General features: G+C 60.8%; 1 protein-coding gene across 2 annotated transcripts in view; it reads left to right on the top strand.

The window, feature by feature from the left end:
* The window catches only part of AGPAT3 (1-acylglycerol-3-phosphate O-acyltransferase 3), an 80,198-nt gene extending 63,328 nt beyond the window's left edge, over nucleotides 1-16,870 (top strand). For both annotated transcript variants that reach the window (XM_042903275.1, XM_042903274.1), the window contains exons 3-9: nucleotides 4,842-5,011; nucleotides 6,584-6,745; nucleotides 7,838-7,991; nucleotides 8,568-8,670; nucleotides 11,227-11,302; nucleotides 15,816-16,014; nucleotides 16,621-16,870. In XM_042903275.1, coding sequence (XP_042759209.1) covers nucleotides 4,842-5,011; nucleotides 6,584-6,745; nucleotides 7,838-7,991; nucleotides 8,568-8,670; nucleotides 11,227-11,302; nucleotides 15,816-16,014; nucleotides 16,621-16,709 — 953 coding nt within the window. In that variant the 3' untranslated portion in view covers nucleotides 16,710-16,870. The remainder of the gene's footprint in view (nucleotides 1-4,841; nucleotides 5,012-6,583; nucleotides 6,746-7,837; nucleotides 7,992-8,567; nucleotides 8,671-11,226; nucleotides 11,303-15,815; nucleotides 16,015-16,620) is intronic.
* The last annotated feature ends 9,643 nt before the right edge of the window (nucleotides 16,871-26,513 follow it).

Below are 26,513 nucleotides of genomic sequence, written 5' to 3'. Positions count from 1 at the left end.
GCTGTACAAATACCCAGACAGGAAAGCCGGGCACCTGCCGGCTGGACCGATGGGCCTGGTCTCGGCCCAGCGGGGTCGAGTCAGGGGCTGGGAGGCCTTGACCCCGAGGGAGCCTCACCACCCTGGCCCAGCTGCCCGCACAAGTCAGGAACAGCCAGAGGCCAACGCACAGTGGCAGCCCTCACAGCCCACGGACAAGCACCTGAAAACTCTCTCTGGTGAGAATAAAGCTGACAGCACGACAGGGGCTGAGCTGCAAGAAAGAAGGAAGTCAGAGAAAACGGCAAGTAGGTACCTCTGAACGATCCTATTACATAGTGATGCCCGGTTTGTGAGGCTGAAACAGGGGTCCGGGTGGGGATGGGGGGGCCGCAGTGTTCCGGTGCCCCACCCCCACCAGCCCTCCATTCTCATATTTGCCAGGAAGAGAGCGGCCATGTCACCATTGGACTTGGCTAAGGGAGGGCAGGGTGGGAAACAGACATCAGACCAACCTCAGAGCTATTAGAACAAGGTGGATTAAACGAGCAACGACAAATCCTTTTTTGCAAAACAGACAAAGTAGCGGAAAGCGTGGAGAGGAGAAAACGTGCTGGAGGGGTGAAGCGGGCTGGGTGGGGCCCCTCACCCCCGCCCCCCCCCCCCCCCCCCCGCAGCCGGGCCTTCTGCTGCTGAGTGCCAGGCCATGGGAGCCCCCAGGGCACCTGCTGAATTTGGGGGTGTTCTCCACGTTACCCTGAAATACAGGGGCAAGTCCTCCTCATGTTAGGGCCGCGTGGGAGGCTTCCCTACATTCCGGGGCGCACGGTGAGCCCTGGAATCTCAGTGCCCCCGAACCTGCCTTCTGTTCAACTGGATGTGTGGTCCTGTCCCCGCCCCGTCAGGCCTGGCGCCCTCCCGCTGACCACCGCGTTCCCAGCATGACTGTCGTCTGGCCACAGAGCTTAGGGTCACACGCGTGGAGCCACATGGCCTGTTCTCGGCCGACCCAGCCGAGACTGAAGCTTCCCAGCTGCAAAGGAGAAAACCGCCAGCCTCACAGCAGAAGTTGATGCAGGGAGCACGTGCGCAGCGATGTTCCTTGCGGGGCTGGGGTAAGCAGGGAACGCTCGCTCGCCGTGGAGGGGCAAACATGTGCCTGAACAGAGGGAACCACAAAAAAATTAGTGAGGGCTCAGGAGCCAACCAGCAGAACTGCTAATTCCAGATGCTCCCCAGCTCGGCCGGGACCACAGGCAGGGACCCTCCGCCCACCGACGGCTGGCAGGAAAGAGCGGCCTTCCATCAGGCGACCCTCTGATAGGGCCCATCTCCAGGACAGCGACAGGGGGCGGCCGGTGTCCATCCGTCTCGTCACTCCCGGGTCAGACCTCTCACTCCATCAGAAAGGCAGAGGTCCCCGGTGCTGACCACAGCGAGGGGCTGCGTTAGGAGGGGGAAGCCTGCCCGCCAGCGCACATCTGCTTGTGGGACTCCACCCGTGTCCTTGCGCGCAAACGCGGGTGCCACGTGCCCAGCCGCCCCCCACAGGGCTCTTCTGTGCATCTGGGCTGCTGCCCTGTGCTTCCCCTCGGCGGTCGTGGGGACCCGGAGAAGCCTTACGTGCGGTGGTGATGTGCTCGCGTCCCTCTGTTCTGATGCAACGTGCCTGCATTTGTGGCTGCCTTGAGATCCAACGCATGGCGGGACGTGGTCATCCTCTGCCTGCCTGCAGAGTGCGGCCGGGCCGGGCCTCAGTGTCCTCACTGCTGTCACCGGCCAGCACGAAGGGCCGGTGGCTGTTCTGAGCCCGCGTCGTGGTTTCCAACGGTGTGCTGTCCAGGGCCGTCTTGGGAAGCGGTCGTGGCCACAAGGGGTGTGTAGGCATCGTTATAAGTGCCAGCGTGAGTGAGGCACGCGTTGTCAAGCCTAAGTGAAGACACGGCCTTGAAAAAGATCCTTTTTAGAAAATTCCGCGTCCTGCGTCAGTCTTAGATGAGCACTGTCTCGCTCTGTTCCGGATGCCTCCGTGAAACGCAGCGATGGCTGGGAAAGCCGGCATTTGCGGGACGTTGACCACGTGGGGGACCCCACAGCTGGCGCACTGCCCTCGCTGCCCTTGGCGTTTCTGAGTCTGGAGGTTGAGGCATCAGTGGCCCCTCTCAAGCTAACGATGAGGAAGCGTTGCAGAGTCTGCCCGCGCTCCCAGTGGCGTCGTCCACGGGAGTCGACAGCGGGACACATTCAGTGTCCATCGATGGATAAGTGGATGGAGCAAATGTGGTCCGCGTACAGTGGAAAACAGAGGAGGAACTCCTGCCACGTGTGACCACACGCAGGCAAGTGCTGGACCTCGTGCTGAGTGAAATAAGCCGGTCACAGAAGAAGCACCACCCGGCTCCGCTCATATGAGGGACCCAAGGTCGGCAAACCCTACAGGCGCACAGGGGCGTAGACTCTTGTCGTGCGAGGTGAGAAGGTCCGAGAGGTCCGTGGCCACCAGCACCGTGCCCACGCGTAACGATGCTGGCTTGTGCGCTGAAGGTCTGTTAAGAGGGCAGACCCCAAGTCTTCTTACTAGAGTAATGGGAAACCGCTTCCTGGTGCCCTAGCCGATCGCTTTCGGAGCCACGGTCCCATCCACGGTCTCTTGTGGACCAGCGTGCACCTGGAACTTTGCCCAGGCCCTGCCGGACTGCTGCCATCGGCTAAATGACAATCGGCCGGAGAGGGAGGGGCAGGAGCAAGGCTCGTCACCTGGTGTGGGCGTCTGTGGGGTGCGGCTCTCCGGGGTTGGGGGGGCCAGGGGAGCCCGGTCCACAGGGGATGTGCTTTCAGATGCACCAGTGGCCTTGTGGCCTCCCTTCTTTCTTTCCTTTTCTTGTCAACAGCTTTACTGAGATAAAATTCACCCACTTAAAGTATACCGCCCAGTGGTTTTGGGGTTCGGCCCAGAAAGGAACCCCGGCCCACCGACGGTCACTCCCCTCGTCGCTGCGGCCAGTACGCTTCTTTCTGTCCATGGATTTGCCCATTCTGGACATTCCTGCAGCAGGTGGTCCTTGAAGACAGACTCGCACTGAGCACGATGCTTTCAAGACCCGTCCACGGTGCAGCTGGACGACGTCACCTGGTGCGGACAGACATCGTGTCCCATCCGTCCAGCAGTCTGGGCGCTCGGGTTGTTTCTGCCTTCTGGCTGTCACAAACGATGTGGCTGTGGGCGTGCGTGCACAGGCTTTTGCGTGCACATCTGCGTTCGTGTCCCCCGGGCAGATCCCCCCGGGTGGGGTCGTTGGGTCTTCCCACCTGTCTGTTCCGAGATCGCGCCCAGTACTGTTCCAACCACGGCAGCTGCACCGTTTTTGCGTCCCCACCGGCGCCGTACGGGGCTCCAGTGTCTCCTGCCCTCGCCCACACTTGCCCCCGTCTGTGTGTGACCATGGCCGTCCCGATGAGCGGGAAGGGATGTCTCACTGTGGCCCGGGTGTGCGTTTTCCTGGTGACCGACGATTCTGAGCGTCTCCTTGTGTGCTCGTTGGCCACTTGTGAGTAACCTTTGGAGAAGTGTGTGTTCGGATCCTTTGTCGTTCCACGCCCCTGCCTTTCTCCAGTGCAGTCTAATGTGGGATAGACGTGGCCACGACTGGCGGGTTCCCGGGTGCTGAGTCAGCCTCTGACAGGTGGCCTCTTCTGTTGACCCCGCCTTGGGTGGCAGGGACTTCGGCTGGTGAGTTCAGGTATCATCCGAGGGTCATACTTCTCATCCAGCTCCCATCACGGAGGAAGGTGAGACTCCAGAGGCTGCACGATCGGGAGCGTGCTGGGGGCCGAACTTTTGAAGCCCCCACTTTAGGCCGGGCTGATGGGGACGCCCATCAGAAGGAGAAACCAGCCTCGGTTCTCTGCTTCTTGCGTGTTAACGTCACAAGCTGTAGCCCGTTGGGTCCTCCAGAGGCCCCTGTGAGGAAGCTACTGTCTTCTCCTGTGTGTAAATGGGGACACCGAGGCCTGGGAAGTCAGGCTTGGAGCCCAGTCTCCAGGCCCTGCCCTCCATCCTCAAGGGACGGTCCCCTCAGAAGACGGATGGGCTGGTACCGAGAAAGAACGGGGCTGCCCCGTGGAGACCCTGAGCCTGCAAGTCGGGCTTCCTGGTCTGCGAGGCCACCTTTTTCGGGACGCCTGGCCCGGTCGGTGGGCCCACGCTGGCTGGCAGTGGCTCAGCACAGCCACCCTGCTGACCTCAGCAGTCCCGCAGCTGACTGTGCGCGTGCGCCCACCCCTCTCCCCTCCCAGTCGGCGGCTGCAATGTGACAGTTCCTCAAATCACAGCACGTGTGGGAATCACACCTGGACATTTCACAATTTTAGAAATTACTGCTTTCCTCTGCTTCTGCTTTCCAATTTGTCTTCTACCTGACTTACGTTTAAAGTTTTTTAATGTTTGCTTATTTCTGAAAGAGAGAGAGAGAGAGACAGAGCGTGAGCAGGGGAGGGGCAGAGAGAGGGAGGCACAGAATCGGAAGCAGGCTCCGGGCTCCGAGCTGTCAGCACAGAGCCCGACGCGGGGCTCGAACCCATGAACTGTGAGACCGTGACCTGAGCCACAGTCAGACGCTTAACTGACTGAGCCACGCAGGCGCCCCTCCCTGACTTTTGTTTAGAAAAGGTAATTATAATTTTGGAAAATCTAATTTATGAAACATAAAGCGCCAAGACTCATTTCCAGCAGGAAATCCCGCTCTGGATGGACGTTCTGTGAACGTCCCCAGGGGCACGGGCTCGGCCTGTGCCCGCCCACGGTGGGGGCCCGGATCCGAGCGCAGCCCCCTGCCCGCTCACGCCGCCCCGTGTGTCCGCAGAGTTGGTCATGCTTCTGGAGTGGTGGTCCTGCACGGAGTGCACGCTCTTCACTGACCAGGCCACGGTGGACCGTTTCGGCAAGGAGCACGTGGTGGTCATCCTCAACCACAACTTCGAAATCGACTTCCTCTGTGGGTGGACCATGTGCGAGCGGTTTGGCGTGCTGGGGGTGAGCCACACGGGGGTCCCAGGGAGGTGCTGGGGGTGAGGGGTGGGGGGGTTCCGGGGAGGTGCGGGGGGTGACGGGTGGGGAGGTTCTGGGGAGGTGCTGGGGGTGAGGGGTGGGGGGTCCTGGGAGGTGCTGGGGGTGAGGGGTGGGGGGTCCTGGGCAGGTGCTGGGGGTGAAGGATGGGGGGGGTCCAGGGAGGTGCTGGGGGTGAGGGGTGGGGGGTCCTGGGAGGTGCTGGGGGTGACGGATGGGGGGGTTCTGGGGAGGTGCTGGGGGTGAGGGGTGGGGGGGTCTGGGGAGGTGCTGGGTATGAGGGGTGGGGGATCCTGGGAGGTCTGGAGGTGAGGGGTGGGGGGTCCAGGGAGGTTCTGGGGGTGAGGTGTGGGGGGTCCAGGGAGGTGCTGGGGGTGAAGGATGGGGGGGTCCAGGGAGGTGCTGGGGGTGAGGGATAGGGGGTCCTAAGAGGTGCTGGGGGTGAGGGGTGGGGGGTCCTGGGAGGTGCTGGGGGTGAGCCACACGGGGGTCCCTGGCAGGTGCTGGGGGTGAAGGATGGGGGGGGTCCAGGGAGGTGCTGCGGGTGAGGGGTGGGGGGTCCTGGGAGGTGCTGGCGGTGAGGGGTGGGGGGGTCTGGGGAGGTGCTGGGTGTGAGGGGTGGGGGGTCCTGGGAGGTGCTGGGGGTGAGGGGTGGGGGTCCGGGGAGGTGCTGGGGCTGAGGGGTGGGGGTCCCAGGGAGGTGCTTGGGGTGAGGGGTGGGGGGATCCTGGGAGGTGCTGGGGGTGAGGGGTGCGGGGTCCTGGGAGGTGCTGGGGGTGAGCCACACGGGGGTCCCGGGCAGGTGCTGGGGGTGAAGGATGGGGGGTCCAGGGAGGTGCTGGGGGTGAGGTGTGGGGGGTCCTGGGAGGTGCTGGGGGTGAGCCACACGGGGGTCCTAGGGAGGTGCTGGGGGTGAAGGATGGGGGGTCCGGGGAGGTGCTGGGGGTGAGGGGTAGGGGGTCCTGGGAGGTGCTGTGGGTGAGGGATAGGGGGTCCTAGGAGGTGTTGGGGGTTAGGGATGGGGGGTCCTGGGAGGTGCTGGGGGTGAGCCATGCGGGGGTCCCTGGTATCTGGGTTTTCCTTCCCAGGAAAGGAAGGCCCCTGGTCCCTCTGCTCCCAGAGTCTGGGGTCCGGGCACCCACAGCTCCCCGGGGCTTGTCTTGAGCTCAGGTTTCTGACATTTCCTCTGGGGAAGTCTTACCCAGAGTCCCTGCCGGCTGAGCTGTGTCAGGTGAGGGCCCCGCGAGGCAGGCCAAGGAGCACGATGCAGAGAAAGCCTCTGTGCCTGGCGGCCCCGGGTCTCCCTCAGGCAGCCCCAGGCCCGGCGGCCACGGCGGGCGCCCTCCCTCCGCCAGGCCTGCGCCCCAGCCTCCTCGCCTGTGGGACAGCGCGCCTGCGTGCTTGGGGTCACGCTGAAACCGGCGGCCAGGCTCAGAGCCCGGCCTCCTCCCTGACGGCGAAGTCCCCAGACACCCAGCCGGTCCGGGGCGCCTGAGCGGGTTCTGACCCTCGCCACCTGCCCCACCCCCCCGCCCCCAGAGTTCCAAAGTCCTGGCGAAGAGGGAGCTGCTGTACGTCCCCCTCATCGGCTGGACGTGGTACTTCCTGGAGATCGTGTTCTGCAAGCGGAGGTGGGAGGAAGACCGGGACACCGTCATCCGGGGGCTGGAGCGCTTGGCGGACTACCCCGAGTACATGTGGGTGAGTGCCCGTCGGCCGCCCGTGCCCAGGACCCCCGCGGCCTGGGCCTGAGCCAGCCGCTGTCAGCCCACGGGCTCTCCTGCACCTGAACTTGCAGGCCGGGGCGTCCCTCCAGGGCGGCCTCCTCCACCCGCTGCAGCCCAGACGGGAGCCCCTTCCTGTGTCCCCAGCGGGGCCCCTCAGGAGACTTCTCTGCGGGGAGCAGCTTCGGGGCGGGGGGCGCCAGGTTGCGGAGCAAACCCCAGGGACCCCATGGTTCTGGGGAATACGTTTGTACCTCGGCCCCAAGAAGATCTACCCTGCTGTTCACAACATCCACCCTTCAGGCACCTGGGTTTGGTGGGATGGCCATCTGAAATTACAGAAATTACAGTCGGTTTGAAGATGGTTTCTTCCTTTTTATTTTTTAAGTTTGTTTGTTTTTGAGAGAGAGAGCACCCGTGCGCACCTGTGTGAGTGCGCGTGTACTCTGAGCGGGGCAGGGAGAGAGAGAGAGCACGCGTGTGAGCAGGGGAAGGGCACAGAGAGAGAGAGAGAGAGAGAGAGAGAGAGAGAATCCCAAGTAGGCTCTTGCATTGTCGGCACAGAGCCCGACGTGGGGCCGGAAACTCCTGAACCGTGAGATCATGACCTAAGCTGAGAACGAGAGCCGGACGCTCGACCAACTGGGCCCCCAGGCGCCCGAACGGCTTTACTCTTTCTAGTCTTTCTTTCCGGTCTCTGGCAGAGTAGTTCTTTGAGAAGCGGCCCCCCTCTCAGCATCTCTGACCCTCACGTTAAGGCAAAGGGATGAAAGCCTGTTTTCCGCTCAGGGGGGCAGAAGGCTGCAGGGACACCTTCCTGCTTCCGGGAAGTTGCGTTCTGCATTCTTTGAGAACGAGCGACATGCCGTTAGCCGTTGGGTGAGGGACTTTGTGTGGCTGGAGCATGGATTGCAGCCCGGAACAGGACGGCGTTTTCAGCGATGCCACGTGCTGGTCACTAGAGTGTTCCGTCAGTTTGACAGATTCAGTGACGCGCGCTTTGTGGGTGGGAACGTTCCCCGGGGCCTGTCGCCGGGGTAACCTCCGTCCCCGTGCTCTCGTGTCCTAGTTCCTCCTGTACTGCGAGGGCACGCGCTTCACGGAGAAGAAGCACCGCGTCAGCATGGAGGTGGCCGCCTCCAAGGGGCTGCCCGCCCTCAAGTACCACCTGCTGCCTCGTACCAAGGGCTTCACCACGGCGGTCCAGTGCCTCCGGGGGACAGGTAAGCGGCCGCCACCTGCCCTGGGCTCTGCGTGCAGCAGGACGGGGGAGTGACCTGCCCCGAGCCACGCAAATGACATGTGAGATACAGGCAGAGGCAAGTGGGTGGGGTTAACATGTGTGAGGCTGTCGTGTCCTTTCCGACACGACGGAACGCTAGTTAGTGGGGAATCAGCAAAGCGATGAAAAAGCGTGTAACTGGAAACCTTACGAGGGGAACCGTATGTGTTCCTGATTAATCCCAACGGAGGCAAGATCAAAGAGAGGGGACAAAGAGCAGAGCAAGTAGGAAGCAGCCAGACAGTAAATTTGGACACGAACGGTCAGTAACTGCACTCGACCCGCGTACCCACGTGGCAGGAAGGTGAGCCTGCGGTGGGGCGCAGGACTGTGCGGGGCGGGTTCGGGGTTGTGCGGGTGCTGAGCTGCGCGCGCGTGCCGTGCGGCGTGGGCACCAGCGATGCTGTGGTGCAGGGGTGGGCGCCGAGGGATGCGGGGGCGGAGTGGTGCGGCCGCAGGGGCAGGTGCAGGCGCGCTGCGGCCCTGGCCCAGGGCTCACCCCCGCCTCTCCCTACAGTCGCAGCCGTGTATGACGTCACGCTGAATTTCCGCGGAAACAAGAACCCGTCTTTGCTGGGGATCCTCTACGGGAAGAAGTACGAGGCAGACATGTGCGTGAGGTGAGCTGGGAGGGTCCCCGCCAGTGGCAGCCACCCCCCGCCCCCCGCCCGCCTCCCCAGCCCCTGGCACCGGGCCCTCCCTGCGCCCAGGGGAGGCAGCCTTCTCCCCAGGACTGCAGATGTGGGGACAGACACAAGCACCCCTCCTGCAGGGTGGAGGGGTGGGTGCGGGGGTAAAGGCAGAATGTTCTGGAAGCTCTGGGGGAGCAGCAGCCCCTTCTTTTTAAAAGGGGCCGAGTGAGGTTCAGCTTGGACAGTGACCAGGCTTGCTCTCGACAGAAGGGTGAGCTGTCCCAGCTCAAGGGGCCGATGCTCTTAGTGGGGACTGTGAGGCCAGCTCGGGCGTGATTCCATGCGCGCCCTCCTGCTCCGCTCTCTGTCCGAATATCCCTGGGGAGACTTGTCCATCCCTCCGTCCCTTCAAAGGCCCGGGAGGGCAGGACCTTCCCCGGCGTGTGGGCGGGTCCCGCGGAGCCGTTGGCTCCTGTGTCTGACACCCGCCAGCACCGGCTGGGTGTCTAGCCGGTCACGCTGGCCCTCGTCAGAGGCCCCCCTCCAGTGAGTGTAGAGAACGTGAGCAGGTACGTGTTTGAAACGACAACATGCTGGGGGGACCTAGTCTCCCCACCAGGAGTAACTTTGTGAATGTGAAGAGTGAGCCGGGAGGCTTTTTCCTTCTGAAGTGTGCAGCAGAGCTCGAAGTAGGTGTAAGGCCTCGCTGCATCCTGGGGTGGGGAGAGAGCCCGGGATCCTTGCCCTTAGGCCTCTAGGACCACCAGGGACTGCGTGGCTGATCTGGGGCTGACCTGACCCTGGCCGTGACTCCGACCAGAACACATGCCGTGGTCCCGGGCAGTGGCAACAGTGGTGGGCTCTGTGTCCTCCCTCACCTAGCCGGTCCCCGGGGAGTCAGGGGTGCGCCTCGGCCGCCGGGGTCCGAGCTGGCGGGTTGAAGGAGCTGGGGGAACTCTGCGGTCCAGCCCCAGGCCGGTGCCCACGGCCGCCGCACCGGTTGCCCCTCCGAGTGGACGGTGCCCCCCGCCCCCCACCAGCAGGAGGAGACCCGTTCCTTCCTCTGTTTGTCGTGCCCTTTATTGCAAAAGGCATGGAGTGACATTTTACCTAATCTCGTAATGGATATGTGCTTAGAGCTTCTAAAGGCTTCAACTTCCTGTTTTGTGATACTTGCCATTGGGGTATTTTGAATAAAAGCAGGATTCCGACGAGTGTAAAACATGCTTATAATCCAGCCAAAGTTCTCCTGGCCCGAGGGGGCTTTCCCCTTTGACCCCACCTCCTGTCCCCTCCCGGTGAAGTTGCACTGGGGGCAAGGTCAGGGGCATTTGGTGGTGGGGGCCCGAGCTCCCGGTGTCTGTGCTGGCCCTTGGGGCAGAAGCCTTGAAGAGGCTTGAGTCGACGCCTCAAAGCGTCTCCAAAGACGGAGATAGACGCCCGTCTTTATCTTTATGTTTAGCACCATTTTGAGTCCTTATTTTATACGTTTCATACTGCACGTGGCCGCCTTGTGATAGAACGTGGCTGCGGCATCCACTCTGGGATGTGGATGTACAGCCAGGGAGGGCAGTCGAGTGAGTTGGAAGCCCTTAGCAGCCCTCCCTCTGTGGACAGCCCCCTTCGGAACTTCGTGTCCTCACCTGTGGCACACCAGTTCCCAAGAACTTTGGGGGTCCACAGAGCCACCCAGGGGCTGCTTGTCGTGTGGCCCCCGCGTCACTCCCATGTCTGACGGCACATGTGCTTATAAAACTTTGCCGTTTTCCTTTCAAATACGGGGGGAGATCGGGAGGTCTAATCCGCAGAAGCAAAGTTCTCCATTTTCTTAGAGACAGGGTTAGGATGCCTTCAGCCACAGAGCTTCTCCCAGGGCCGCCCTTACTCTGGCCTGCTGGGTGGGCCCCGGCGCCCCCTGCTGGCGATCTCAGGTGCCGCGGCTGCCGCGGGTCCCCGTCCTTGCCCCGGTTCCCCTCCCCAGCTGGACACCCGGGCTCCAGGGCCGGTAATGCGGCTGCTGACCACTTTCGTAAATAAGTTCGTGTCTTCACTGGAGTCAGCTGTCTGTGAGTGAAGACTGAAGTCCTGAATCTCTATCGCTTGTCGTATTTGGAGCACGTAGCTTTCGTTCGTGAAATACGTAATTTTCTTGGCCTGGTGGAAGACACTCTCAGTTCTGACTATTTCCAAAGAACGAACCATTAAGACCCAAACTCCTGCTGCAGCCCACAAATGCCCGCCCTCCACAGTGGGAACGGGGCACGATCTGCTCAGGAGAACCCCTCGTGAGAGTCGCTGGCTTTGCCTCGAAGGTGAATGGTCTCCCGGCCCTCCCTCCGGGGCCCCCGCGGTCCCGCAGGGCTCCACTGTGCCCGGGTGGACGCCTTCGACGTTTGTGTGTTTTTAGGAATTGAGAGTGAGGCGTGACCAGAAAAGGCGGGGGGAGGGGGCAGAGAATAACCGAGCTGTGCCACGATTATGTCCCCTTTTCTGTGCGATGCCATCCAACAGTGAGCCACTTTGCTCTCGATCTTAACAAAACAGGAGATTCCCTCTGGAAGAGATCCCGCTGGATGAAAAGGAAGCAGCTCAGTGGCTCCACAAACTGTACCAGGAGAAGGTAACTCAGCTTTCCTCCCCGGGGGCTCGTGAAGAGGTCTGGACGGGGCGGCTCGCAGGGCAGGTGGGACCTTCTGGAGACGGGGGCGGGGCGTCTGCAGTCCTCGAACACTTCTACCCTCTTTATTCTTTCCATTTTCTTGTGAGAAATCAACACGCTGGAGACGAGTGTAGAGGATAACACGGTGCTTCTACAACCGCGGCTGGTTAACGTTCTGTCACATTTGTTTCCTTTTTTCGTGTAAAAGAAGGTATAGATCTGTAGCCTCCACATATATATATGGCGTGTGTGTGTGTGTGTGTGTGCGCGCGCACGTGTGCACGCCACAGGTGACATGAGGTTATCCTTATGCCACCCACCCCGGTCCTTCCCTCTCCATTCCCCGGTAGCACGCCCTGCCCTGAACGCCCTGCCAGCTTGGTTTCCGTACGTGGGCAGGACGTTAGATCTTCATCTTCAGTATCGTGGGAGGCTTAGAGAATGAGAAAGTCCTTTCTGCATTCAACAAGTACCCTTTTAAAGGCACTGACGAGCTCTTAAGAAAATCTGGGAAATCTCTAAGGGTCCAAAAAGGAGGTTGAGCTGAAAAGCAGGTGGCGAGCCTGTGACCCGGGAATGCCACGCTCTGCCAGCGGGTTTTGCGAGTCCCCTCAGCCTGGAGTCTTGATTTTTAGCGCCTACCCGGAACAGAAGATCAGGGTTTGATCTCATGCCAGGTCCCTGAGATCCTGAGATCCAGGCCTCAGGACCCTCCGAGAGTTTTCCCCCGCACGGTGAACTGAAAGAAACCTACTTTCCAGCGCAGGGAAATGGCTCTGACGCTCCCCCTTCTCCTCTCGGTCTGGACAAGGGCTCCCTGATAACACGTAACCACGGGTCTGCCCTCGAACGGCTATGCTAGCGACACAGCTCAAGGAGAATAGAACCAAAATATCAACACAAGTGGTTCTAGGCAAATCACTAGAGTTCCTGAGAGAAGCCCACGCAGGACCGGAGGGACGTTCCTCCGAACCTCAGCTGCTCACGATTTCCACCGGGAAAATTCCGTCGGGGAGGAGCTCATAACCAGACCACACGGGCAGGGCGCACAAAGAACCGAAGAGGTAAACTCTCCAAAAACTGTAGCCAGTGGAACTGTCAGAGTCTAAAATCAGTGCGTCCGAAGCGATGGGGCACAAAGAAGGAACTGAAAAGAGAAGGGAAGGATCTGCAGAAAAAAAGGCAGATTTAAGAAAAACCGAGTCGAATTTACAGGCAGGAAAAATCTAGCTGTGGACAGTAAAATCTTAATTAATAGATTAAACAGCAGATTTGATACAGCTGAAGACACAATTAGTAAAGTGGAAGATGGAGAAGAAATTCCTGGGAAGGTAGCAGGAGGGAGTGGAAACATAAAAGGAAGTACAGAAAACACGGAGGGCAAAGTGAGAGGTCCAGAAAAGAACTGCTGGTGGGTCTGGAAAGAGGCAGGAGTGGCGAGGAGCAGGGGTCAGAAGGCCGCCGTCAAGCTCCTAGGACTCGTCAGGTTCAAGAGCCACAAGTCTGGAACAGGGTAAGTGAAAAGATACCCACTCCCCAGTCATCACTGAAATTGCAGAACACCAAAGACGACCAGGAGCTCTTAGAACAACCAGAGAGACAAGACCGATTCCCCGGGAGGGAACGACCGTCACGTTGACATTAGACACACGTCTTACTGTGTATCCGAACCTCTTCTAAATGTCTTACGCACGTTTTGTCCTCACAGTAACCGCACACAGCACTCTGGCACGTGCATACATTATACGTGAATACACGTAGAAAAACAGAGAGCACACACAAAATAGAACGAAGAAAATAATAAAAACAGCATACGTCATAGTGACGGAAAGCAAAGCCACAGGAGTGGATCAGCTGTACCGCATGCTCTTCCTGTGAAAATATTAATGATCTAGAAATCCCCGGGCAAGACCGACCAGTTAGAAGCGTAATTGCATCAGTAGAGACAGAAAGGTGAGCTGACCAGAGAGCAGAGGACAATGGTGAGAGTAGCATCTCTAGCTTAATGCCCGTACATTTGAAAACTTAGACGGAACGCGGGATCTCCAAGAACACAGCTCTCTCCCGAAGAGAAACGCAGCCTGCGTGCAGAATCCGTACGGCGTGTGTGTCTCGGGTCGGTGGAAAGGCAGACCTGGCACCCGCCAGCCGGAAGAGGGGAATGCGTCCCTGAATCTAGGTCCGCGTCAAAGAGTTTGAAACTCTTGCCGCAGACCTTTGTGAGCAACGGCATCTGCGCGGCACGAGATGAGCCGTGACCTGGTCGCGCGTTACTGGGAAATAGGGAGCCGGTGTGTGTGCTTCCGTTCGCTGCGAATCCATCCGCGTGAACGAACTGCGGCCCATCAACACGGCTACGCCTTGGGGATGTGGTGTACCGAGAGAGCCGGCAGCGGTGTGTGGGGGACGTATGACGCCCCTCACGGGAGGCTGCCAGCGCGTCTCGCACGCGTGCCCGTTGAGCGTGTGTGTGATCGGCGTGGGGGGAGCATGGTGACCCCGGAGGGGACGGAGCGGGGGCCTCATCTCCGGCTCCCGGGTGTACCTCCCCAGATCACCTGGTGCAAATGCACCAAGCGACAAGTTTCGACATCCGCGACTTTTTGGGGTATTTTTATATTATCTGCCATGTTTTTCTCGAGTATCGAGACATATACTAATACGGTAGGCTCGGCTGTCCTTCCTGTCACATGTATTTTACAGTAAGGACCGCATACCGTGTGCTGTTTTTTCTTTCTCCGGTCACCATCGTTTTTATGTCTGTCAGCGTTGATATACGTAGATTTAATTCACTCCTTTTCTTTTAGAAGATCTTTAAAAAAAATTTTTTTTTTATTTTAATAAATCCCACCCCCGACGTGGGGCTCGAACTCACGACCCCAAGATCAGGAGTCCCGCTCCAATGACCGGGCCAGCCGGGCCCCCCAGTTCACTCCGCTTAAATGCCCTCTTCTGGCCTTGCGCCACGGGTGACGGCCTGTTGTCCTCTGCGAACAGTCAGGTCGTGTCCCGCTCTGTGCTGCGCGTTTCTTGGAGACACGGACTCGTGCCGTCACCGTTGGCGTAGCCTACTCACTTTGCGAAATGTTTCTAAGCTGTGCTTCGAGGAGACGCCCAGTTCACGCTGAGCGTGAGAGGCCCCTTGCCCCCCGGGTCGTGTGAGTAGAGGGTCCGGCTGGCCCCCTGCAGGGACCAGGCTCGGCACTTGGATCCCGAAGCCACAAACAGCCTCCGAGACACGTTGACACCTTACACGGCTACCTCCGGTCATAACCTAGGAACGGACCCCGCTCTCACCAGCGGAGTACAGAGGTCGTGCCCGCGGCTTCCCCATTCTGCAGATGTGGAGACGGGGCTGCGAGTGGCCTCCCGGCCTCCTGCCCTCGCGCCGTCTGCGCGCCTGCTGCACGGTCAGGAAGTGGTACCCCGAGGCCAGCGCTCCTGCCTCCTGGCCACTCGAGCCCTCCTAGAATGTGCGCTCTGGGCCTGTGGCCCCGGGGCCCCTCCGCCGCCAGGCTTCGGGGGGATGGGGTCAGGGGTCTGCAGGCGTCGGCGGTTGGGATCCTCGCCAGCGCCAGCATGTTGAGCGGAGGTTTGCAAGGAAGGGAGCAGGCGGGGCAGGGGAGGGTCGGGAGGAGAGGGCGGGAGCTCCGAGAGCCAGCTCCAAGAGGCCGCCTCGGCGGGTCGGGCCCAGCGTTTCGTCTCAGTGAGACAGCCCCAATGTGACCGAGTCTGAATGCTCCCGTGTGCCGTGGGTGAGTGCCGTTCCCCCTGAAATGCGGGCCAGGGCCACACGCCCAGTGCATGCGCACACTGGCACACGCTTCCCGCCGGGGGGCCCCGTTCAGAACGGTGCAGAGCCGCCTCCGCCCGGGAGGAGCGGGTGTGTACGTGCCGCGGTGGCCACGAGCACCAGGCTTTTGTACAGGTCCTCCCTCAGGACGGCAGGCGGGCTTGGCCGCCTCCCTCCCCCTCCCCCACCCCTGCAAGCAGGATCCTGGCTCCCAGGTGGGTGTCGACAGGGGGTGGGCCTGAGCCCTCCCGGTTAGACAGGGCAGTGGGCGGGACCAGCAGCCCCGAGAGGAGCCACGCCCCCTCCCTGGGAAGCAGACAGGTGCCTGCAGGAAAGGATGTCCTGGACGGGAGGAGCCCCTCCCCTGGGAGACCTGGGGGCAGGGGGATGCGTTGTGGCAGGTGCACGACTGGGCTCCAGGCAGGTCAAGGCCGTGCCCCACCCGCCCCGCCTTCAGAAGGTAGCAGGAGGCAATGAGGTCAAGGCGGAGGTGACTGCCTGTGCCTGGCTGGCTTTCAGCTTTGACACAAGCAGCCCAGGGGCTCCGCAAAGGACACACCGTCCCGCATCTGCCGCGCACTCACGGCTCGCCGCTTTCTTTACGCGGAACTGTGGTAGACTGAGTCCGTTTCCGTGGTCAGTACTGGTCAGTACAGCGGCCACTGTCGTTGACTCTTTCAGGACGCGTTGCAGGAGATGTATAACCAGAAGGGCGTGTTTCCAGGAGAGCAGTTCAAACCTGCCAGAAGGCCGTGGACGCTTCTGAATTTCCTCTTCTGGGCCACGGTCCTGCTGTCTCCTCTTTTCAGCTGTGTCTTCGGCGTCTTTGCGAGTGGTTCCCCCCTCCTGATCCTGACGTTCCTGGGGTTTGTGGGGGCAGGTAACGCACGCGAATGATAGCACAGCTCAGGGTCGGGGATCTTCTGAGCGCCAGCCGCAGAGCTCCGCAGGGAGCTGGGTGCGCCTGGAGCCCTTTTGGCCTCAGAGAGCGGGCTCTGTCCACTAAGCCACAGGGTCGTGGAGACCACAGCCAGGTCCCAGGGCCACGTGCTCTCGTGGCATCCTGTGCTGAACTGGGCAGGCGCCTGTGGGGAGTCCCTGAGCTACTCTGTCTGCGTTCGGGTTTGGGGGGTTTGGGGGGGGGGCTTGATGGTCTGAGGGTCTCTGAGGACATGGTCATTACTGTCCCGAACAGAATCGTGGGCGCTCGGGACCGCCCAGGTATCCTTGTCGGAGGGACGGGCACCCAGTCTGTCCCTGGGCACCTCACAGGGCAGTGCAGCCCCCACCAGGCCCGCACCCACCTCCTGTCGCTGGAGGAGCGGAGGCCATCACTCCCCCCCAGACGGACTGAGCACGGCAGTGGGAGGGGCCGGGGGAGGGGAGAGGGCTGGCCTGCCATCCCCTCGGGACCCTGCCCAGTAGCGAGTTCCCTCACCGGACGGCCAAGCCATCAGTCTGACCTTGCCTCTTTCCTATTTCAAAGCTTCCTTTGGAGTCCGCCGGCTAATAGGAGTGACTGAAATAGAAAAAGGCTCTAGCTACGGAAACCAAGAATTTAAGAAAAAGGAGTGATTCCTGGCTGTGGTGGCGCACACGTAACCCGACGGCGGTGTCCAGTTAGCTCGATTAAAAACAGAACCACGCACCCAGATCGGAGGAAAAGACACTTAGAAACTATTTTTCGTATTAACTGGTGACTAATATCAACCAATAAACCTTGAGCCAAGAGTAAAGCCGTCGGAAGGCCTGCGGACGGTGACGCCAGCGGCACCCCGGGCGGGGTCCCAGTGTCCCACGAGCCAGGCTCCGAGGGCGCCGTGCGTGCGGGCCCACCGCTGCCGCTGCCGGGGGCCGGGTCCCACCCCACCGCGACCTCGCGAGAGTTCTGCCTGCCAGAGGGAGCCTTCGGCTGCTTTCTCTTCTTAAACTTAGATCCATTTTTGGTTTTTACCAGTTATTTTGGGAACTCCCCCTGCCCCCCCCCCCCCCCGCCTCCTCCCCTGACCCCAGCAAACCCTCCCCGTCCCTCCCGGGAACGAGGACATGTCAGCCCCCAGGCCCACAAAGCACCTGCCCGTCCTGTCTTCACACTTCCCGCCGCGTGTTCTCGGGTGACCAGGGTGGGCCGAGCGCCAGGTGGCCGGGCAGGTGCCCCTGAGCTGGCGGTGGGGACGCCCCACCCCGGCTGCCTGGCTCCTCCCTGAGCCTGTGTGGAAGCACTTTACATCTGTTTCTAAAGTGATCCGCCCCCTGAGACCTCTGTCCCTCTTTTTCCCTGCTCAGTCGTCAGCCCCTCTACTGGGCCGCACCCCTGCCGCCAGCCCCGGGGACAGCTGCCCTGCAGCCCACGGGCCTCTTGGATGGATGTTGGTTTCAAAGAATGTCCCCACCAGACCTCCTCTCTTCTGGAGGCGGTTGGAGACTGTTCCCTGGGAGCTCGTCGGCTCCTAGGGGTTTTATTTTTACTGTTGGTCTGTTCATGGCTCTCGTCTCCCTGAGAGGTAGAGGTGGTGGCCCCCCCCTCCCTTCCCCGAGCAGGTGCCCGGGTGCCCGGGGCGGGGGTGGGCACCTCCTTGCGCAGGCTTCACCTGGGAGCCTGGGAGCACTGCCCCGCCTCAGCTCCCCCTGCTGTGGGGTGTCTGCCAGGGTCCCGACTTCGCTGCAGCCCTGGGCGTGGGGCTCCCCAGCAGGCCTCTCCCCAGGCTCGGCTCAAGCATCCCGCTGTCCACCCGCTTGCATCAGACTTCTTCCTTAAGCCTCCCGCGTGCTGTTTTCAAGTCACACCCCCCTCGCCTTTTTTTTTTGTTGTTCCCTCTTTTTAGCAAAGGAAGGAAAAGTAACGGGTGTTAGTTAGCCCTGGTGCACTGGAGCCAGCGTGCCGAATAGAGGCAGGTTGGATTTTCTAGGAGAAAAGGTGGGGGAAAGAGGCATGGAGAAAATATAGACTAAATTGGACAAGTGCCTCTGCATCAGCCCTAAGTGTGTATTCTGGGAGGCTCTCTGGGGACAGCACGCGGTCTCTAGGACGAGGACGCTGCTGGGTTCCGTGTGAGAGCACCCCGCCCTCCCCCCGCTGCAGGGGGGCCACCTCGGGTTAGTCTGCTCTCCTGTGGCATGTGGCTCCCGGCTTCCGTGTTCGTGTCCTGTGCTAACTCACTAACACCTGAAGCATCTTGAGAACGGTGGGAGGGCACTCCTGTGTGCATGCGGTCCCTAGAAGGCCCAGGTTGAGGTCTTGTACCTTGTAACTCATGGTTCTCCTTGGCCAGAGAAGTTCTCTCCCCCTGAAATGACTATGTACCGGGCACCCTCCTCCCGGAGCCACTGGAGGGGCCGTGCGGGGTCCGGGTACGTTGGGGGCTGAGGGCGGGCGTAGGTCTTAAGTCTCAGTGATTCCCTTCTGATCTAACACAGATGAGCCCGTGCATTTGGTGCCCAGACCTTGAGAGCAACCAAACCTCACCATGGACGTTTCGGGGGGGTTGTTTTTTGTTTTTCTGTTTTTTGTTTCTTTTTGGAGGGGGATGGATTTTGCTTTTCGTCCGCTTTAGAAGGAGACGGAGAGGGGGCTCCTTTAATTTTCAAAATTAATAAATCGCAGAATAGTGCTTTCCTTCTTTTCTTTTCCTTCACGCCCACAACTCAACATCGTTGGTGGCTGACGTCACGTCCACGTGGAGGCCGCGTGTTTGGACGGCGCCGGCCGGCCTCGGCGGGGGTGGCTCAGGGCCCGGACTCTGGCGCCCTCCACGCGGGGCGGTGGGCCGGGGAGCGCGGGCGACGTGGGCAGACCCCGTCTACCGGGCCAGCTTGCCGCTCCGTGCGCCTCCGGAGCCCTCGCCCCCCACCTCGCTGGAGGCGCGGCGGGAGGACCCCGCGAGCACCCCACGGGCTGAACTCCAAGCCTGGGGACCGCGGGCGGCTTGCATCTCAGGCACCAGGTGCCGCGTCTGGTCCGCCCCGCCCGGCGAGTGGAGTTTGGGTTGTGGGCACACCCCCCCCCCCATGTCCAGCTGGGGAGAGGACCACAGATTCTTTGCCGGCCCCCCCCCCCGAGTTCCAGGGGCTTCTAAGGTGCCTATGGCACTTCCTGGTGACTCTGTGGCAGCTAGCAGCACCCGGGGACTCTGGTGGCATCAGTGACAGTCCCCACTGCATGCAGGCGAGGAGGCCCTGGGGAAGGGCTTCGCCGGTCAGAAAGAGAGCCCGTCCTCGTTTGCGATTAATCCGAAGGAAGAAGTGGCACCGGCCGTACTGGGCCTGGTGGCCGCGTCCTTCCTGTGTCCCCTCCAGCCCGTCCTCAGGAAGCACAGCCTCTCGTAGACACGAGCTCTGCATCCACAGACCGCTAAAGACCAACAGAAAACGGCGTGAGCAGCAGTCCATTGTAAACAGTGCAGGAATGCTCACTGACGCGTTCTGGGTCTCTAGCTGTCCGTCCCCGGGACCCCTCCTCGTGCACCGTGGCTCGGGAACCCTTCCTTCCGCCCATGTAGTTCCCGAGCGTTGAGGCTGATCTGAAGAAACAGCAGTGGCCTCAGTCACGTGCGGTTCGGGAGGCTCCCGTCTGTCCGGGCCCACGTGGCTACCGATTTGTGTCCTCTCTGGGGTGACGGATAAGTAACTCTCTGCATGCTGCTTTGTCTCTGCCCGAGACGCCTCTAGGACCAGCCAAATAGGGTCTTTCCGGCCTGCTGGTTTTCAGCCGCACCGTTCAACCTCGTGTGTAAACTCACGCTTCAGATTTCGCACCCAAACCTGCATGCTTTCCCCGGCATGCGGCACTCGGTGTTTAGCGGTGTGATGTGGCTTCTAACCCTTCCGCGGCGTAACCAGGCTTAGGGCCAACACGGAGGGCCCCGCACGCCTACCTGCTTCCTCTGGACACGGCACGTCCCTGGCCCACGTGCCGCCCCTTTCTCTCGCGAGGTAGCTCCTGAAGAAAAGCGAGCCTCCGTGAGCACCCGGGGCCACCAGGGTGCACGCGGACGTCACCCCCCGGGCTCCACGTCCTCGCCTCTTGGGGCCCAGACACGCGCACACACACACACACACACACACACACACACAGGGTCGGGTCTGGGGCGGAGGACATGACGCTCCGTTCCGCTTGGCTGGGGGATGGACACACATGCACCGAGTGTCACCGCAGGCATTTGCCGCCGTCCGGTTTGGTGAAACCGGTGAGAGGACAAGAGCACTTTTCGGGGACCCAGGAGGTGGCCGGAGAAGTTGACACCAGTCAGCCCCGCCACCAGCCGAATATTCTTTTCAAAGACGATTGCTCAACAGTTCTAAGCCTTTTGTCTCTTTGTTCGTAAACCTTTTAGTTTCTTTCTGTTGCAAAAGGGGACAGAAATCGCACTGTGAACGAGGCACTGAAAGGCACTGAGTGAATTAGGCTGGTTGAATTGAGCCAGAGCGACTTGATTCAGGTGAAGATGCACATCCGCTCTGCTTGTATTTATTGTCCCAGAATCGTGCGCTGTGACAATCAGACGTGACTTGCCTCGATGCCGGGGAAATTCAACTGGCTTCTTGAACGTAAAGACCGTCCATAAGCACCGTAGCTGTAACGGGAATCTCTCTCTCGGGAAAAACCACGCAAACCATTGACTCGTGCAGGCGACGGGCGCTAGGGTTCTTCTTCCATCACCGATGACCTGTCACGCCTGACTGTCGGCCAGTTTCGAAGAGTGATACATTATATACAGGGTGCAAATGTACTATACGAATGTTTCCTTTTGTACACTTCATTTTTTACAAGTTTTGCTACTCACAAGCTGTATGTAGTCGAGGATAGCGGTATTTTTGGCCTCTAGGAGCCTGTGGGGGTGGGGTGGGGCTTGGGGAAGCTACCTTAGATCTTAAAAGCGTGGGTCCCAAACAGCTGGCTGTGTTTGCCACGCTCCGTAAAGATCACTTTGTACACGGGCATGTGCGAACCTGCCTGAGCGATGGTACTTTCTAGATAAAATGCTGCAGGCGCCACGCGTGTTTACTAAAATCGCTGCTGGCCCAGAGAAGGACGAAACCTCCACAGTAGAGGTGACAGCGACCTCCTCCTTCTGTTCCTTTGCTTCGAGCCCGGGTCGCCCCGGGGGGGGAAGCGGCGGACCTCCCGGCACCCGCCGGCCCGCGGGCCGGCCACCCGCACACGCCACCCCCCGAGGGGCCGCTGTCTCTGAGGCTGTCCTGCTGGCTGCACTTTTCAAGCTTCTCCATTTCATAGAAGATGCTTTTGGAAGGGGAAACCGCAAGGGAGGGTGACCATCTGGCAAGGGCAAAGGAGAAAGTCAGCAGGTGCATAAAGTGCTAAGCGACCCTCTGCCTAAAAAGGGGTCTCAAAAGCCATCAAGAACAAAAGGTTTTCCAACGTAGGCATGTATATATCGAAAATTATTTTTTTGTAAGAACAAATTCATTCTGTGGAGAAAACCAAGGGACAATTTTTCTTCTTTATAAAGAAACGGACTCTTGTTAGAACCTATTCTAGGTTCTCATGTGTCTGTCTTGTGGAAATAAACTGAGCTGAAAGAATCGTGGTGTCCCCCGTTCTCCGGAACGGCCCCCCGGTGGTGTGCTTTTCTGTTGTGTGGGGGTGGGGCCACATCCACGTCCACGCTCCGCTCAGGCCACCCGAGGCCAGGCTCACATTTCGGGCTCTCCCCAAAGCCCCACGTCTACACTCGTTTTTAAAAAACTGGTCCCCAGAGCACCCCTGCTCCAGCCCGTGCACACGCACATGTACACACACCCACCCGTGCACACGTACACAAACACAGGCGCAGGACCTGGGGTGGGACGATGCTATCTTCCCGGGGGACAAAACCCGTCCCGCTTGGTCTTCTGGAACGGCAGGGTCGGGCCAGACCCTCCTCACCTACGCGCTCGGTTCTGCTTTGTCCGTGTGCTCGGTCCTGTTGGACATGACTGTCCACGGACGAAGACGGGTGGCTGTGGAACGCGCCCACGGGCTCCTCCCCTGCAGTCTCACGGACACCTGGGACACCTGGGCCCTGCTCGACCATGAGCCCCGCCTGCTCTGCGGCCCCGCGGCCCAGCTCTGCTCTGGCTCTGCGGGGGAGCCTCCGTGTGTGGGCGTCGGCCGCTGGCCGCCTGAGGCAATAAGTGTGAGTGAGTGTGCACGAGCACGTGTGCACACACGTGCCAGCACACACGCGCGTCTGTACACATGTGCCAGCACACAAACATGCGTGCACACATATGTCAGCTGGTGCACGTGTGTGTGTGCCTCCGTGCACGTGCCACCACATGTACGTGAACACGCAGGTGTGCACACATATACACGCAGAGGTATACACACACCCCAGACTGTAAGGGGAAACACGGGTGCTCGTATAAGAACAACCCCAGGGGTGCCCGGGCGGCTCGGTCGGTTGAGCGTCCAACTTTGGTTCAGGTCACGATCTCGCGGTCCGTGAGTTTGAGCCCCGCGTTGGGCTCTGTGCGGACGGCTCGGAGCCTGGAGCCTGCTTCCGATTCTGTGTCTCCCTCTCTCTCTGCCCCTCCCCCGCTCATGCTCTGTCTCTCTCTCTCTCAAAAATAAACATTTAAAAAAATTTAAAAAAAAGAAAGAAAAGTCATCTTGAAGAAAGTGCTCCCTGAAGGCTAAAAACTCAGTGAGGAAACAGAGTTGTCCTGTGACATCTCCGAGGCTGCGGGTGAGGTCACTAGATCCGGGTCCAGCCCCGGCAGCTAGTGGGCAGGACGTCACGCCCGTAGGCACGTCACGCCAAGGAGCACGTTCTGTGACACGTGGGCAGGATAAAAGCCTGGAGTGTGTGCTGAGTGCGGGGGAGGGGTGTGGCGTTTTCAGCTCCTCCCCAGGGAGAATCTTGCAGGGGGTTCAAGGGATCCCCCCACCTGCTTGGAGCGGAGCCCGAGCCCCTAAGATCACACCTGTGGAGTCCAGGGAGGCCCTCCGGCCGTCTTCCGGAAGAACGTGTCTGCCGAACGGGGTGTGTGAGTCTGTGCCCACAGACGGTTCCTCCCTTCAGGAAAAGCAAGACCCAGTGCGGTCGTGGCCCCGACCCCCTTCCCCACGCGCTGCGTGTGCGAGGGGAGACCCTAGGAGGGCACGGGAGGGGCTCCCTGAGCCAGCAGGTGTGTGCAGGGGCCTGGAGGGCGTCCTTGGAGACAAGCAAATGCTAAGGAATCCTAAACCAACTCGGGCCGGGGAGAGGACAGCCGCTCTAGCCTGTCCGCAAAACCACTGCAAGATCTAAGGTCCCCTCAGGGAAGCTTCTGGAGGGTGGGATTCTCCTTCCATCTGCCACCTGTCACGGAGGGACACCTGCCTCGCCAGGGCCCAGAGACTCGGCAGGCCCCCCGGGAGCCGCAGAGCGCACCTCGCCCCGGCTGTCTGCGGAGGCCTCTTCCCGACTCTCAGCCGCGATGCGGGACCAGAGAGCCTCCTGGGCATAGTTTCCCCGCAGCCTGTGTGCAAACGCATGTCTTTCCGGTCAAGGACTCCACCGGTGTCTCTAAGTGGTCGCTCCCACCTCCACCGGACTTCCGGAGACCTGACCCATCGGGCCAGCCCGAGGCCGTCGGATACGCCTTGCCGCCTCCGGTGACCGTGCCATCTGGACACGACACGGGAACCGTGCCCACGGGCTCAGGATGTGCCCTTCAACGCCGGACGACAGCAGAGCAGGAACGAATCGCCGGCCCCTCTTCCCGCTCGGTGCTGCTCCCAACCAGGAAATGCGGGTGGAGACCAGGTACCCGAAGCCCCTCTGCCAGCCCAAGGTGTGGTGTGGAGGAGAGGACGCCGTGGCCGCGGCGAGACGGGGGTCACTGGGAGCAGCCCCGCGTCCGGAGCGTCCCCTCGGCCCGAGCCGGCCCGTTGCCCCAGGACAGCCCTGCACGTCTCCGGCGTCCTCCGGGCCAGGGAGAGATGCCTCCCGGTGCACAAGTGGACACAGCGCCGCTAAGTCAGCCGTGACCGCCAGGGAGCACAGCTGCGTCCCTTCCTGCGGCGGGTCAGTGTCGGGAGACTCCGGGATCCACGTGGCTGCGGAACGGGCCGGTGGCGCGACCAAAACCCACACGTGCCGCTCTCTGCCAGCCTGCGTAGGACGGCCCCTCGTTGGTCCCCACTCTCGGTCCCCAGTGGGGGAGACCGGTCTCCCTCATCCTGAAGGCTCTTCCTGCCTAGACTCTTTGAGACGCTCCTTCCAGGGCCCTCAGCACGAGCGTTTCTTCCTCTGTCACAACCGCTCATAAGTAGGTCATCGCTTGGCCTCTTCCCGGGAAAATTCCGGAGGGCTTCTCTCCCTTACGGAGCACAGGCGGGCCGCCCGGGCCTTCCCCCTGCACACATCCGGCCGCTGCCCCGCCTGCACCCGCCTGAAGGGGCAAGGCCTCCTTCTTCAGAGCACAGCAGGGGGTGGGCGTCCCGGGCTCGGGCCGTGGGACGCGAAGCGTGGGACACGGACCTCGGGTCTCCAACGTCAAGTGGGTCCTGGGTCCGAGGCCACACGGCCCCTCCCACGCCCACCAGGACGCAGAGAAGCAGGGGGAGCTGGCCCCGGCCAGGCCTGGGTCACCTGCTCCCTCCCTGCAAGAATGAGCCACCAAAGGGGCTCCCCTGGGGACAGGGGCCGATGGAAGAGGCGGGAGCAACCAGCCCCAGGCACGGTCAAAGAGAAACAGAGCTGGACCCCAGCTGAGGTGCAGACTGAGCTTGGTCTGGGCGGCTGCTGCAGGGGCGGGAGCCCCAGGGCGACCTGAGCCCAACTCGCCTGGGACAGAGGCGGGAGACTCTCTAGGGCTGGGCGTGCAGGGGTTCAGGCACGGGGGGCAGTGCGTGTGTCGGGGGTGTGGGCTCCACGGGACCGGGCCGCCTGGGTTTGCTACCTGGCACCTACCCAGAGGACACAGAAACTCCTGGAACATTAGGACAGGAGGCCGTGGTGCATGCACCTGGAGAAGGGCGTCCACAAGATTAGCCCCTGACGCCACGAGTGTCCGTGTCGGAGCCCCCGGGTCCGTGAGGGGACAGTTCCGGGCAGTGGAAGATGGGCACCTTAACGTGCAGAGGACGATTTAAAGTCACCAGGCGTGTTATGAAGCTGGCGCTGGCGGACCGAATTATGATCTGCTGACTGAGGGGCCCCGGCCCTGACCTGGGGCGGGGTGGGAGACCCCCGGGCCATTTTGACCAGCCGTGTCAGGACAGCCCCACGAAGGGAGTCGAGTCACGCGTTTATCACCTACAGGTCCCAGTGGCAGGTGCTCGATGAGCCAGGGAAGGGCCGTCCCCAGTCCCAGGTCGTGAGCAGGCAGGAGACTGACAGCAGGGGACAGGGGCCGGAGATGGCTAACTTTTCACGGGCTCAAGTCCGAGTGGTCACTTTAAACCACACCCGGGAAAAACAGAGCAGGAACTTAGGGCGGGCATCCGGGTGCGAGTAGGTTATCGACCCGTGAGATGTCCAGGCAGCAACTCCGAAGGACAAAGTTGTTTTCCTCATCGCCCAGTTTTCATTAGGGACTGTCCCAAGAGGGGCTCCAGGGGTCCCCTCGCAGTCAACGCTGACTGGTCCGTGCAGCACTGAGCGTTGTAAGAGGGGCTGGGTCATCCCAGACACGCGGCTTTGCGCTCCCGTCTGGTGGCGTCTCAGTGCAGGGTTCGGACGGGGCCGCGATGCCCGGGAGGCTTTTGCAAGTTCTCACGGCCCAGACCGAGGGGCAGGGGGGCACGAGGCCCCGGGCTCTCCAGCTCGAGGGGCCTGGGAAGGCCGAGGGAAGGCATCCTGCACGGAAGCTGCCGGAAGAGGCTTAGGAAGATTGCGGCAGAATGCAGGGTGGGGAGTGTGGCAAAAGCATTCTCTTTTTTTAATTTTTAAGTTTTATTTTTTTGTCGAGGTATAACTGACATGTTAGTTTCAGGTGTTCCACATAATGATTTGATATTTGTATATATCGCAAAACGACCACCACAGCAAGTGTAAGGAACGTTTGCCTTTATGTAAGTTGGAGGCACTTTTTCTTTTTAAACGTTTTTATCCATTTTTTTGAGAGACAGAGAGAAACATGAGAGACAGAGAGAAACAGAGCACGAGCTGGGGAGGGGCACAGAGAGAGGGAGACACAATCTGAAGTAGGCTCCAGGCTCCCAGCTGTCAGCACAGAGCCCGACGCGGGGCTCGAACCCACGAGACATGAGATCATGACCTGAGTTGAAGTCGGACGCTCAACCGACTGAGCCACCCAGGCGCCCCCACTAATGTGCCTTCTTAATGTGACCAGTCCTGAGGTTAACCGTGACTCAGCCTTCTTCTGACCTCGGCCAGTGCAGAGTGGGCTGGACCCCCCTCCATGGGACCTGTCCCCACTTCCGGGCAT

This window comes from Panthera leo, chromosome C2 (assembly GCF_018350215.1).
Source record: "Panthera leo isolate Ple1 chromosome C2, P.leo_Ple1_pat1.1, whole genome shotgun sequence".
In the NCBI taxonomy this organism is placed as follows: domain Eukaryota; kingdom Metazoa; phylum Chordata; class Mammalia; order Carnivora; family Felidae; genus Panthera; species Panthera leo.
The sequence above is the reverse complement of the archived record's forward strand: the minus strand, read 5'-3'. Positions and strand labels throughout refer to the sequence as shown.